The 14485-nt window shown below is 34.9% G+C and overlaps 1 protein-coding gene across 4 annotated transcripts; it reads right to left on the reverse strand.

The window, feature by feature from the left end:
* Positions 1 to 798: 798 nt before the first annotated feature.
* LOC147410027 (uncharacterized) lies at positions 799 to 6028 on the reverse strand. 4 transcript variants are annotated; one of them, XM_086432219.1, is made up of 4 exons: positions 5872 to 6028; positions 5325 to 5375; positions 1521 to 1614; positions 799 to 1051 (listed from the first exon to the last, which is right to left on the reverse strand). In XM_086432219.1, the coding sequence occupies exons 1-4, from the start codon at positions 5943 to 5945 to the stop codon at positions 929 to 931; spliced, it is 342 nt and encodes a 113-aa protein (XP_086288345.1). In that variant the 5' UTR covers positions 5946 to 6028; the 3' UTR covers positions 799 to 928. The 4 variants fall into 4 exon arrangements, with proteins under 4 accessions (XP_086288345.1, XP_086288347.1, XP_086288346.1 ...); XM_086432221.1 differs by having other exon boundaries at positions 5325 to 5518; XM_086432220.1 differs by having other exon boundaries at positions 5325 to 5444; positions 5872 to 6024.
* Positions 6029 to 14485: the final 8457 nt, after the last annotated feature.

Genomic DNA, 14485 nt, shown 5'->3' on the forward strand with positions numbered 1-14485 from the left:
AGAGAAATTATTCTTGTTTAATGACTATTATACCCTTCATAGTCTAAAGAACAAAATTATATTTGTACAATAATATAAAATATAAATACCTAAACTCATTTGTAAAGAATATGATAAATATTTATCTTTCAACCAAATATCATACTAAGAAATTATTTTTAGTCCAAATGACTATTATACCCTTCATAGTCTACAAATAACCATTGCACTTAAAATTAATAGTAAATTTCTTTATTTAGGAAAAATTACTTAAGGGACCCTCGCAGAAGGATTTTTTTTAACGTCGAACTCATTACTATTTATTGACAAGTTCACTTTTTGTTTACTAGCGAACTCGATGCTTTTTTAATTACTATCAAATTCATCATTTTTTCAAATAAAAAGTTGTGAACTTGACATTAATAAAACCCACCCATTTCCAATTTTCGAGTTTTTTCGACTAAAGAACCAAACCAGCCCTAATTTACCTCTTGAGGAGAAGAAAGCAATAAAAAGTCGACTATGGCATTGATGTTGTAGCAATCCTCGATGTCAATGTCACTCTTACCGATCTCCCTCACATCCTTTACAACCTCCAATTCAATACAACCATAAATGCCAATGCAGTTGGATTGAAGGGTGATTGTCAATGTCAAATCTCTTATATGGGGAGAGGTTAAAGATGTGGGATCAATTGGAGAAGTGTTTGATGTTATCTTAGGTTCTGATGTTGTTTCCTACGATTACTTCTTCAAAGCTCTTCTTAATACACTTCGATTGTTCTTAAATGGAGACATGTTACATGTTAAGATACATGTTAAGAACTTGATTTATAATCACAAGTTACATGTTAAGATACATGGATCTAGGACAATTTGACAAACATTTATTACATGACACCACATTTTTCACTATAAAGATCAATCAATCAATCACCATTTCCGTTAAGTTAGATGGCGAGTATATCGAATTCATGGGGCATGAAGTCTTCGCTTGGTCTGTAGTAATTGTCGGGCGAGTATAAGCTTAAGTTGGTAACTTGGCTTGTGTACAAGCATGCAAACCTCTTCACCTACATAAATAATGTGAAAACGACCATAATCATGAGTCACACATCAATCAAATTAAAAGAAGAAAAAATTATAAGATGACAGTAAGACCAGCTTTTTTTCATGGACCTGAAAGTTGTGTGTTCATTGACAAAATAATATTTCCGAGAGTACGTGTTTTAAAACCTGCTGCACAATAGACAATAATATTCCCATGTCCTGATGAACTTCTCATCGAATCCCAATGCAAGTATTTTACTGGAATCCAAGAAGTAACACAATATCAGAATCTAAGGATAAACAGAGATTTTTTTGAGATGACATGCAATATATGATAACTGAACAACTAGTTGACAAGTAGGTCCCATGTCAGCCGGGCTTCAAGATATCAAGAATAAAGTTATCTTGCAATAACTATTCATCACCAAATATGAAGTAGCATGGCATTAAGAGCAACCATAATTAAAAAACTTCCTAGCAAAATAATGTTACCTGTAGAGCTAGAAGAACATTTTCAGCCAACACTGATTCGCAACAGCCAAATAACTCTTCCAAGTACTCATGACCTACACCTTCTATCATCTCACTGAAAAAAAAGAAGTCAGTTTGCCAGCAACATTTAATTCAACTCTCTAAAAAATGAGAGATTTAGGCAATTGGCCATAGTCGCATAGATGGCATACTAACTAAGAGAGCTCACACAGAACAAGTGGTTTACTAGTAACCAACCTACCAACCACTTAATTATGAACTCCTACCAAGTTACCATCTGACATAAGCATTTTGACCAAATGGTTCTCATTAAGAATTCATATCATTGAGGCAAGCCTTAAAAATACAGCACCCCTTGTGCTGGCCAAACCATTAATTCCCACCTAAAAAACCCATCAAACTTTTCCAAATCTCAAGCTATACCCGTACCCATAAAATACAGCACCTATGGTTCTGCCCAAACCAGTTTTCTAGACCTCAAAACCTACCTAAAATCCCTTTAAGTCCACTAGTAACCAACCTACCAACCACTTAATTATGAACTCCTACCAAGTTACCATCTGACATAAGCATTTTGACCAAATGGTTCTCATTAAGAATTCATATCATTGAGGCAAGCCTTAAAAATACAGCACCCCTTGTGCTGGCCAAACCATTAATTCCCACCTAAAAAACCCATCAAACTTTTCCAAATCTCAAGCTATACCCGTACCCATAAAATACAGCACCTATGGTTCTGCCCAAACCAGTTTTCTAGACCTCAAAACCTACCTAAAATCCCTTTAAGTCCACTAGTAACCAACCTACCAACCACTTAATTATGAACTCCTACCAAGTTACCATCTGACATAAGCATTTTGACCAAATGGTTCTCATTAAGAATTCATATCATTGAGGCAAGCCTTAAAAATACAGCACCCCTTGTGCTGGCCAAACCATTAATTCCCACCTAAAAAACCCATCAAACTTTTCCAAATCTCAAGCTATACCCGTACCCATAAAATACAGCACCTATGGTTCTGCCCAAACCAGTTTTCTAGACCTCAAAACCTACCTAAAATCCCTTTAAGTCCACTAGTAACCAACCTACCAACCACTTAATTATGAACTCCTACCAAGTTACCATCTGACATAAGCATTTTGACCAAATGGTTCTCATTAAGAATTCATATCATTGAGGCAAGCCTTAAAAATACAGCACCCCTTGTGTTGGCCAAACCATTAATTCCCACCTAAAAAACCCATCAAACTTTTCCAAATCTCAAGCTATACCCGTACCCATAAAATACAGCACCTATGGTTCTGCCCAAACCAGTTTTCTAGACCTCAAAACCTACCTAAAATCCCTTTAAGTCCAGTCCAAACTTTCCCATAACCTATGTTGCCCATGTACCCTAGGTCTAACCCTTTTAGAACGTAAAATAGAAGGCCCCGCTAAATATTGGATTGAAGCCCTAAGTGAATGGAAGTTCAATCAAAGAATGGAAGTTTACACAATTTCAGAAATAAAAAGACTACTCAAGGTATACAGAATATCAGAATATTAGGAATGAATGTTGGCAAGACACAGGCACATAAAGAAAAACAAAAAGACGCTAATTGTTGTACAAAATAACTCCTGATGAAAGAAATATGTAGATTAGTAAGTACAAATACGTTAACAGAAATGGTCTCCTAATCATTGTACCTGTTTTTAGTTTCAAATACAATCCTGTACTTAGTACCACTCGGGCATTATCTATACATACTAAGGAGTTATAAATACTTTGCATTGCTAAGTAATTTCTTCTATATTTTCTTTTTAACATTGGATAGAATAACTTCTAAAAATTAAAGATCATAAGGTGCATAATCTGAGGACAATATAGCACTGCTGCAAATGTAGGTGATGGCGTTTGAGTGAAAATAAAAAGAAGCTTCATTTCCACCACAAGATACCAGCATCAGAGTTCTATAGGTGAGCTTACTGACCATTCACACAAACAGGACAGCAAGCATGGCTGGAACCAGCACATGCAGCTGATATGTGATTGGCTAATTAGCCACCAAAAACCATTCAAAACTAAGGCATTCCCATAACATACAACCAGTAAAAATAAAATAATAATCAAAACACAAATACATAGATAAACAACCGGAATAAGGGTACAAAAGCAAAAGTGACAACATACAAGGAACACTCAAACCCACCAGATCCTCTCACAGACTGAAGACACTTCCATTATGTAAAAAGAAAAAGGGCATGACCAATCAATTCAAGACGATGTATCATTTTGGGATTGCTTTAGGTAGATTCGACTGGATTTTTGGAACTGGTTTAGACTGGGCGACAAGATGTATGACTTGGGAGAGGATTTGATAGGTTCAAATAGGTGTAGGGACTCTAAAGGATGTTAGTTGGGACTGATTTAGTGTTTAGAAGCAGAAAAATTAAAAGAAAAAAAAATGAAAGATGAAGAAAAAGAAGAAAATAATAGTTGTACACCACGAAGTAATTAGAGGAGATTGATGTATCTTACTCACCAGGTTAAAAAGCGCCAACATGCAAGTAAAGAAACCAGAAAATTTTATAAATTTTATTTTAAAATTCATCTAAAATAATTTAAAGATGTATTTAAATACTAAAAAAAATCTTAAAGAGCAAAATGCCTAAGGTCCCTTAACTTAAAGATAAATTACAAAATACTCTAATTTTCGTAACTTAATCTTTCATAAATTTTCAACCCATGTAAACTTAATAAAAAAAAATATATACTAAAGTTACCAAGCTACCCCAAACATCTATACTAAGACCATGGGCTACTAACTATGAAAATAAGATCAAAAATATAAAGAAAAGTCCAAAACAGAAAATTAAATAAATCATAAGCATTCTGACATTATGGTCATGTGTTGGCCATTCTAATTTATCCAATAAATCATCCTTGATCCAAAGGCAATCCACATGCTCTCTCCAATATGGAGTCTTCAAAAGATTAGACACATGAGGTCTTCAAGCTGTCTCTATAGCTATCAGTGATCCACAAGGAAACATCATGTTTCCTCCTACTATGATAATACTTAAGGGGCAATGATCTGACATCCCCATCAGTGCAAGAGAGATAGCATGCAAGTCCCTTGATGCTCTTATACTTTTTTCTTCTAGTTTTCCCCTCTGCATTATGTTTCTTTTCCTAATTTTTTGTATCGTGCCGGTCATCTCAAACCCCTTGTTTTTCTCATAATGAAAATTTTACTTTCAAAAAAAGGTCCAGATATAACTTAAATATGGTAAAAACAACATCCATTCATGCATTGAGAGGGAAGGAGGGTATACCAAGTCCTATGACTGATGTTCTAATATTTTTTGCCTTGTGTTTTACCATGATATTCTGTTTCTTTTCCTTATTTTCTAGATCAGGCTGGTCATCCCGATCCCCCCTTTCTTCAAGTAACAAAATGCTTATCAAAAGAAAATGCCAAATATATCTTAAACATGGTAACAAAAAAACATTCAGACATTGATTGAGAGTGAGAGAGAGTTGACAATGAGACTTCAAGCAATGAAACAAGAGAAAATGCATAACCCATAATCATTTTCTATAGTAATTCAACCCTTCAAAATAAATTTTAACAAGAAACATCTAATAGTAAACCACACTCAGATTCTAACAAATCCTTGAAATCATTTAATTCAACCCTTTTTTATAGCAAATTCATGGACACAATGAACAAGAAGAAACATCTAATAGTAAACCACAGAATCAAAGAAATCCTAAACAATTTGACACTGGAACAAAAAGTGCTAAAATAGAAATTACTGACCAAGGGAGACACAATGAAGTCAAATCCACCAGAGAGATTGAAATCCAAAACCTGAGGCATGTCATCGTCAAAATCAATCTCTGTACCACAGTACCGTGAGTCGCTTTTATCTCCTATTCTCTGTCCAAGCGGCATCTTTGGTCCAAATCAATGGAAACGAGAGAAAAGAAAACTAAAAATTTCCTTGAGATTAGCTAATCAGGAAAAAACAGAAATTGTTATTTGAAGTCTGAGACAATAATCTTCAAATCATTCATAGATGATTTGAAGATTGAGTTTCAGAAGTGTTCGAAACACGAATCTGAAACTAAAGTAAGAATTTTTGTCCGAAAACAACTTCGAATGAGATAACACCTAATCTCTGGGAATCGAAAAAAGATTAAAATGAAAAAGGGGAAAGCTCAATCCAAACCCTAGATGTTACAAACAATCCATCCAAAGAGAGAATCGATCGATATATCTTTAATGGAAACATGCACGAACCGATCGATCGATCGATCAATCTCTGTTAAATCAAAATCAAGAAAGAAAGAGAGAGATCGATTACCTTGATGTGATCGATGAGAACCCTCGTTCCTCTCTCAGTAGGTCTGATTCGATCTTGAAGAAGAAGATTAGCATGTAGGGTTTCTGCAATTTGATTGTGTTTGGGGTGTAAGTAGTAATAAACGACCTGTCAATATCTATTTCTTTTGGAAATTTTATAAAAGAGTGAGGGCAATTTTGGAATAGAAAATATGTTCTCTTCTCTTCCCTCCTCGTCACTCCGATTTTGGGGGGAACAAAATCTTACCATTTTTCCCTTCCCTTCCCTTCCCTCCATTTTTCTTCTCTTCCCTCCTCACTTAACAATCCAAACAGGAGAAAAGAAGAGAAAATTGCAAATTTTCTCTTCCCTTCCCTCAATCCAAACACAGCGTAAGGGAAATGACTTGAATACCCTCATTTCTAATCTGTAACAAAACCAAAACAAATAAAAAAAATTGTGTATTTTTTGTCAAATATTTAGGGTATGTTATTTACATAAAGCAGTTTCAACTCCAGAAATCAGTTTATGGAAGAAACAGAAGTCCAGAGCTTGAAAAGTTACATCTAGTAGAAGTTTGTTCATTACAGAAGTGTATAAACCAGACATTGATATTCGTTTAACAACTTTTTATTACTTAATTCTGATAAAATGATCATAATACTATTAATGTTGATAGTGCACTAAAAATAACTAGAATACCTTAATAAATATATAATTAACTATATATATATATATATATATATATATAGGTCCCGTTCGGCACCCAACCATTTGCCCTACATGAGTTAGAAGTTTTGGAATGAACTGATTTTTGGTGAGGATGATCTCTCTCTCTCTCTATATATATATATATATATATGGGAAATGTTCAGCACCCACCATTTACCCAACCATTTTTGTCTTACATGGGTTAGAAGTTTTGGAATGAGCAAATTTTGGTGAGGATGATCTCTATGGTGATTCCAAAACTTCTAACCCTATGACAAATGATTTACAAAAAATGGACGATCCACGATTTTTCAACTTGTAAACATGGGTTTAGAAGTTTTGGAATGGGCTGATTTTTGGTGAGGATGATCTCCTCACCATAGAGATTATTCTCACAAAAAAATCAGTCCATTCCAAAACTTCTAACCCCTGTAAGACAAAAATGGTTGGGCAAATTGTTGGGTAAATGGGTGGGTGCTGAACATTTCCCATATATATATATATATATATATATATATATATATATATATATATATATATATATATATATATATATATATATATATATATATATATATATATATATATGGGACGGTTCAGCAGCCCTGAAGTTTACCAAACAGTTTTCAAAACATAGGTTAGAAGCTTTGGAATGAGTTGATTTTTTGTGAGGATGATTTCTATGATGAGGAGATCATCCTCACCAAAAATCGCCTATTCCAAAACTTCTAACCCCATCAAAAGTGATTTACAAAAATAGGACGGTCCACGATTCTTCAACTTGTAAATTAGGGTTAGAGGTTTCAAAATGAGCTGATTTTTGGTGAGGATGATCTCTTCACTGTAGAGATCATCCTCACACAAAAATCAGCCTATTCCAAAACTTCTAACCCTATCAAAAGTGATTTACAAAAAATGTTTAGCACAATGTTTAACAAACTTTAGGGCTGTCGAACTGCTCCCTATATATATATATATATATAATATATATATATATATAGGGTCGGGTTCTTACGACTCACATTGCGACCCACACCGTTTTGTCTTATATGGGTAAAAATGTTGGAATGGGCTGATTTTTTGTGAGGATGATCTCTATAGTGAGGAGATCATCCTTGCCAAAAATCAGCTCATTATGAAACTTCTAGCCCCATGTTTACACGTTAAAAATTTTTAGATCGTCCAATTTTTGTAAAACAATTTTGATGGGGTTAGAAGTTTTGGAATGAGATGATTTTTTGCCAGGATGATCCTCATCATAGAGATCATCCTCAGAAAAAATCAGCCCATTCCAAACATTTTTGCCCATATAAGACAAACAGTGAGTCGTAATGTGAGTCGTAATAGGGGTCGTAATAACGCCATCCATATATATATATATATATAGGTCCCGTTCAATGGCTAACTTTTTGGCAAAACATTTTTCAAAACATGAGTTAGAAGTTTTGGAATGGGCTGATTTTTGGTGAGGATGATCTCTATGGATGATCATCATCACCAAAATTCAGCCCATTCCAAAACTTCTAACCCCATCAAAAATAGTTTACAAAAAATGGACGGTCCACGATTTTTCAACTTGTAAACATGGGTTATAAGTTTTGGATGAGTTGATTTTTGGTGAGGATGATCTCCTCACCGTAGAGATCATCCTCACAAAAAATCAGCCCATTCCAAAACTTCTAACTCATGTTTTGAAAAATGTTTTGTCAAAAAGTTTGCCATTGAACGCTACCCTATATATTATATATATATATAGGGAAATGTTCGGCACCAAATATTTTGCCCAATCATTTTTGTCCTACATGGGTTAGAAGTTTTGGAATTGGATGATTTTTTGGTGAGGATGATCTCTACGGTGAGGAGATCATCATCACCAAAAATCAGCTATTCCAAAACTTCTAACCCCATCAAAAATTGTTTGTAAAAAAAATGGACGATCCACGATTTTTCAACTTGTAAACATGGGGCTAGAAATTTTGGAAGGGCTGATTTTTGGTGAGGATGATCTCCTCACCGTAGAGATCATCCTCACCAAAAATCAGCCAATAGAGATCATCCTCCTCACAAAAATCAACCCATTCCAAAACTTCTAACCCATGTGGACAAAAATGGTTGGGCAAAATGTTTGCCAAAATGTTTAATGCTGAACGGGACCCATATATATATATATATAAAAGGAAATGTTCAGCACCCAACCATTTTTGTCCTACATGGCTTAGAAGTTTTGAAATGGGCTAATTTTTTATGAGGATGATCTCTACGGTTAGAAGATCATCCTCACCAAAAATCAACCCATTCCAAAACTTCTAACCCCATGTTACAAGTTGAAAAATCGTGGACGTCCATTTTTTGTAAACCATTTGTGATGGGGTAGAAGTTTTGGAATGGGCTGATTTTTGGTGAGGATGATCTCTACAATTAGAAGATCATCCTCACTAAAATCAGCCCATTCCAAAACTTCTAACCCATGTAGGACAAAACATGTTAAGCAAATTGTTGGGTAAATGGTTGGGTGCTGAACATTTCCCATATATATATATATAGGGGGCGGTTCAACAGCCCTAAAATTTACAATCTTGCTAAACATTTTTCAAAACATGGGTTAGAAGCTTTGGAATGAGCTGATTTTTTGTGAAGATGATCTCTATGATGAGGAGATCATCTTCACCAAAAATCAGTCTATTCCAAAACTTCTAACCCCATCAAAAGTGATTTACAAAAATAGGACGGTCCACGATTCTTCAACTTGTAAATTAGGGTTAGAAGTTTCAAAATGAGCTGAGTTTTTGTGAGGATGATCTCTTCACCGTAGAGATCATCCTCATAAAAAATCAGCCTATTCCAAAACTTCTAACCCCATCAAAAGTGATTTACAAAAAAAATTTTGGCAAGATGTTGGCAAACTAAGGCTGCTGAACCGCTCCCATATATATATATATATATATATAGGGAAATGTTCAACACCCTACACTTTACCCTACGCTTTACCAAACGTGTTTTGTCCTACATGGGTTAAAAGTTTTGGAATGGGCTGATTTTTGGTGCGGTTGATCTCTACGGTTAGAAGATCCTCCTCACCAAAAATCAGCCCATTCCAAAATCTAACCCCATGTTTACAAGTTGAAAAATGTTTGTACGTCTATTTTTGTTAAACCATTTTTATGGGGTTAGAAGTTTTGGAATGGGCTGGTTTTTGTGAGGATGATCTCCTCACATAGAGATCATCCTCACCAAAAATTAGCCTATTCCAAAACTTCTAACCCATGTAGAACAAACACATATGGTAAAGTGTGTGTTTAAAACGTTGGGTGTTGAACGGGACCCATATATATATATATATATATATATGGGTCCCTATCCGGGCCAATAGTTTGGCAAACATTTTGACAAAACACTTTTTCAAAACATGGGTTAGAGGTTGGAATGGGCTGATTTTTGGTGATGATGATCTCTACGGTGAGGAGATCATCCTCACCAAAAATCAGCTCATTCCAAAACTTCTAGCCCCCTTTACAAGTTGAAAATCGTGAACCGTCTTATTTTTGTAAACCATTTTTGATGAGGTTAGAAGTTTTGGAATGGGCTGATTTTGGTGATGATGATCTCCTCACCATAGAGATCATCTCACCAAAAATCAGCCCATTCCAAGACCTCTAACCCATGTTTTGAAAATGTGTTTGCAAAATGTTTGCCAAACTGTTGGCCATTGAACGCTACTTATATATATATATTATAGAGAGAGAGAGGGAGCGGTTCAGAGGCCCTAAAGAGTTCCAAGCTCTTTGCCAAGTTTTTAGGGGCGTTGTATCTTGTAATCCAACGGTCTCAAAACATCTGACGATTTTAAAGAGAAAAATTTAGATAATTAAAGACAGGCCCCTATTCAATTTTTTTCTTTAAGATATCCCTCTCTATACTTTTCTCTTACTTTCTCTCCCACTTTCTCTTTCTCTTGAGTTACAGAAAGGAGATCAGGTTCGAACAACCCCTCGTCCTTCACGCACTTTCGCCGTCGCCGTCTTTCTCTTTCAGTTTGAACGCCCCTCCCATCTCTCCCTTTCTCTCTCTCTCTCTCTCAAGTTATATTTCGAACGATCGAACGATATCGCCGTCTTCTTCACTCTATCAAGTTAAGTTCGAACGACCAAACGATTCTTGCCATCGCTGTCTTCACACACTCTCGAAACCATTTGGTCTCCACCCTGATCTTACTGTTCAATGAAGTAGTAAACGAACGGTTATAGATTACGATCCTCGTCATAGAGTAAGTTTTAGGTTTTAGGTTTTTTTAGGGTTTGTTCTGTTTTTTGTTCTTCAATGTAGATTGGGATGGTGGATGAAATAGAATGATTTCTGTGAATTAGAAGAAATCTGAATTTAGGGTTTTTTTTATCCTTTGTTGCTGTAAATTGTTTATTCGCATTAACTTTATAATTTGTTTGATTTCAGTTTGAATTTGGGAATCTCTGCAAAAGAGACTTTTGGTTTGGATTTTGTTGAATCTGGTTTTTGCCATATTCTGATTTTATAGTTTTTAGTTTGGATTACAGATAATACATGCGATTCTCTAAAATTGGTTTAAAGTAGAAATGAGGTTTGAGCTGATACATTGATACTTGAAAATTTGTTACTGTTTTAGTAGGATTTTTTGATTCTATCGAATCAGAATAGAAATAAAATGAGTTTGTGAGGTCGATTCTAGAAATTGTTTGGCCAAATGTGAATTTAGATTTTGGGATATTAGCTTTGATAATTTGCTTCATCAATTTAAAATCAAAGTTTGGAATAAGCATCTACCAGGCCAAAGTTCATCCAAAATTAATTGAAAAAACAAAACTTGTATTTTAGAGCAACTCCAATGCACTTGGGCTTTGCATCCTCTTTCAAATTCTACTTTGGAGCATATTTGTGGGGACATTTTGTTAGGCATTTTATTGTGGAGTTTCTTTTTGCTTATTTAAGAGATCTTCACTTCAACTGTATTAGCAAGACCATTTCATAAATTCAATTATAGTAAGATGTGTTACAATTGCCATCATTTTTTACTGTTAACAAGTAGAGAGAGAAATCTATTCTCTTCTTTTGCCTCTCATGCTCTCTCTAGAAAATTTTGAAGTAGAGAGTGAGGGCTCGAGTGCATTGGAGGGTTTTGCTATGGTATAACAGTTGTTGGGAGAGAATATAAAGCGAGAACTCAAGTGCGTTGCAGTTGTACTTAGTATGACTATTTGTGTTGGAGTTGTTGCGCTTACTATGACTATTTGTGTTGGAGTTGCTCTTAGTATTAGTTGTTATGCTAGCTAGACTTTGTGGCACTTGAAAGTGATGATTTGTAAGTTTGAAAAAAAAAATCTAAGTACACGCGCAAGTAACACATGAGAGGTAAAATAATTTGGTCAAATATCTTATAAATTATAATTTTTATTGAGATATTGAATATTTGAATGAGGTTGATAATAACTTCTTTCAAAATTGATTATTTTTACCTGTTAGGGGTGGTGAACAGGCCTGAGTAATAATTCCTAAGTATACTGTGGGTTCTAATTTCAAATTGATCTCCATGCCTCATCTGCTCATATTGCTCTATAAAAAATATTTATGGTTAAAAATATAAATACTTAACTAATGACATGATAGCTCCAATGATCTAATTGTTGCATTATTTGAATTTCAAAAACAAAAGAACCCCTTTACCTAGACTTGGATTCATATTTTTGAAAAACTTATATTGGCTAATGACAACATATACCATATAGGCCAGGAAAAATTGTAGGAATTCCACATATGTAATCCAAGATATTTTGAGAAACTTGGAGCTTTAGAACATGTCTGATTGTTACATCAAAGATTGGGAAGCATACATGTTTGAGACTTTTGAGCTCGTATTACAAAAAAAACAACATGGCCATGCATTTAAATGCACATAAAAAGTCTTCAACAGATGAGAAAGTGAGTGGAAAGTGGCAGACACGATGCCAAAAGATTTTGAACCCAAAAACACAAGAACAAGAAGGGAATGAAATACATGTAATTCAGTAAGTAACTACATGCACAAAGAAAGTCTACAACGAGTTTTAGGAGGAATTAGCCATCTTTGCTTCCTTTGTCTCTTTGGTCACTCTCTTCCAGCTCTCACTACTGTCAATTATTTCCCCAGTTTTCACGAGGTAACGGACTCGACTTCCATCCTCAAGGATTTTATGACCCACTCGGCTTGCTACTTCCTTTTCTTTTGAGTAGAGCATCACATTCGAGCTGTGAATCAGTGCTTCAACCTATAAAGCCGAATTGAAAAAAAGTTTAGATATATCATTACGAAAATTCGTTAAATAAAGAATATGTAATGAATGATGTGCATACTATGATGGAAAAAAAATAAAAAACTAACCTTGACAATCTGCCCCGGCTTACCTTGTTCTCGGCTCTTCATGTGCTTCGTTTTTAAGTTCATTTCTTTCACGATCACTTTGCTATTGTGCTTGAAAATCCTAATGATTTCTCCAATTTTATCATTTTTGTGACCAGAGATAATTTTCACTGTATCACCTACTTCACATGCATTTTTTTGTAGCATGGGAAGGCTGTTTGGTTTACATTCCTTCCACTCCTCCAATCACACCCTTCCACCCGAACTCCTCCTTTCCACACTTAGCCCTGATCACACAATTCGACAAACTTTCCTGTTCAATCCAAACCTCTACAACCATTTCCCTAGCAATCCAATGTCCATTCTACAAAAAATGCACGAAGGCTTATCTAGGTGGTTCTTCACAGCTTTGGGAATTGTGAACAAGGGGAGGAAATACACCAAAATGCTTGCCATCTTACTTTTCAATAAAGTAGGTTTTACCCCTTTTGACAAGTACGTGGACTTCCACCCTTCTAAGATTTTGTTCACCCTATTGATAATTGGATCTCACAATTATAATATGATGCTGGGAAACAACCTACCTTAGAGCCCAAAATAGATGCTAACTTGGATATATTATCAATATCTAAATACCTCACTCTTCACGAGGTTAATTGCCAAGCCCAAGATTAAAAGGCCTCCAAGGAATCTAAGTAGATGCATCCCAGAAAATCAGTGTATCATCTACGAGTCGGAGATGTGACATCATTGCCTTGCTCAATTGCCCTTTTAACCATTGTCCCAAGAGATTCAACCACAATGTCATATATGAATAGTGATGACAGATACATTTTCCCAGACCTTGAGAACTGTTAAAGATGGAGATGATGAACATTTCATGCCACTTAAACCACTTTGACCAAATCCCATTCGACGCAACATATATTTTAGAAGATCCCAATCGATGTGGTCAATGGTTTTCTCTAAATCTATCTTGCAAACTACTCCCCAAGGATCAATACATCCATTTGCGATAAGAATTCTATCCAAAATTTGTCTACTCCTCCCTAAAAAACACTTTATTCTAATCCAATAATTGAAGTAATCATAAATTTGACTTTGAAGATTATAATTAACAAAATATACGTTTTCTTTCTTTCTTTAAGACAACCGTCAACACAAACTGAAGATAGAATCAGATTTTTTCCAAACCCAAGAATAGCGATGGATGAAGTTGAAAGCTGTGTGGACTATAGACCCGTCAAGTTTCCAAGATTCCCTTATAGAACAAGAATATAAAAAAAATTAAAGGAAGTAATATTTTCATTTTTAGAGGCATACATGTTCATGGAATTTTGGCCATTGATAGCAAGTTAGCAATGTCATACATGGTACACAATTGCATCACAATTTTAAATTGATTCTTGAGTCGTTCAAGCAAACTAAATATCTGAAATAAAAATTACAAATAAAAATAGAAATGACATGATCTCAATGTTGTACTTTCCTCTCACCGTGGCTTGAAGAACATTATCCATTTGAGCCCAATCACAATGACCAAGTTCAGGTTTTAAA

This window comes from Akebia trifoliata, chromosome 2 (genome assembly GCF_017979445.1).
Source record: "Akebia trifoliata isolate Shusen 1 chromosome 2, ASM1797944v1, whole genome shotgun sequence".
In the NCBI taxonomy this organism is placed as follows: domain Eukaryota; kingdom Viridiplantae; phylum Streptophyta; class Magnoliopsida; order Ranunculales; family Lardizabalaceae; genus Akebia; species Akebia trifoliata.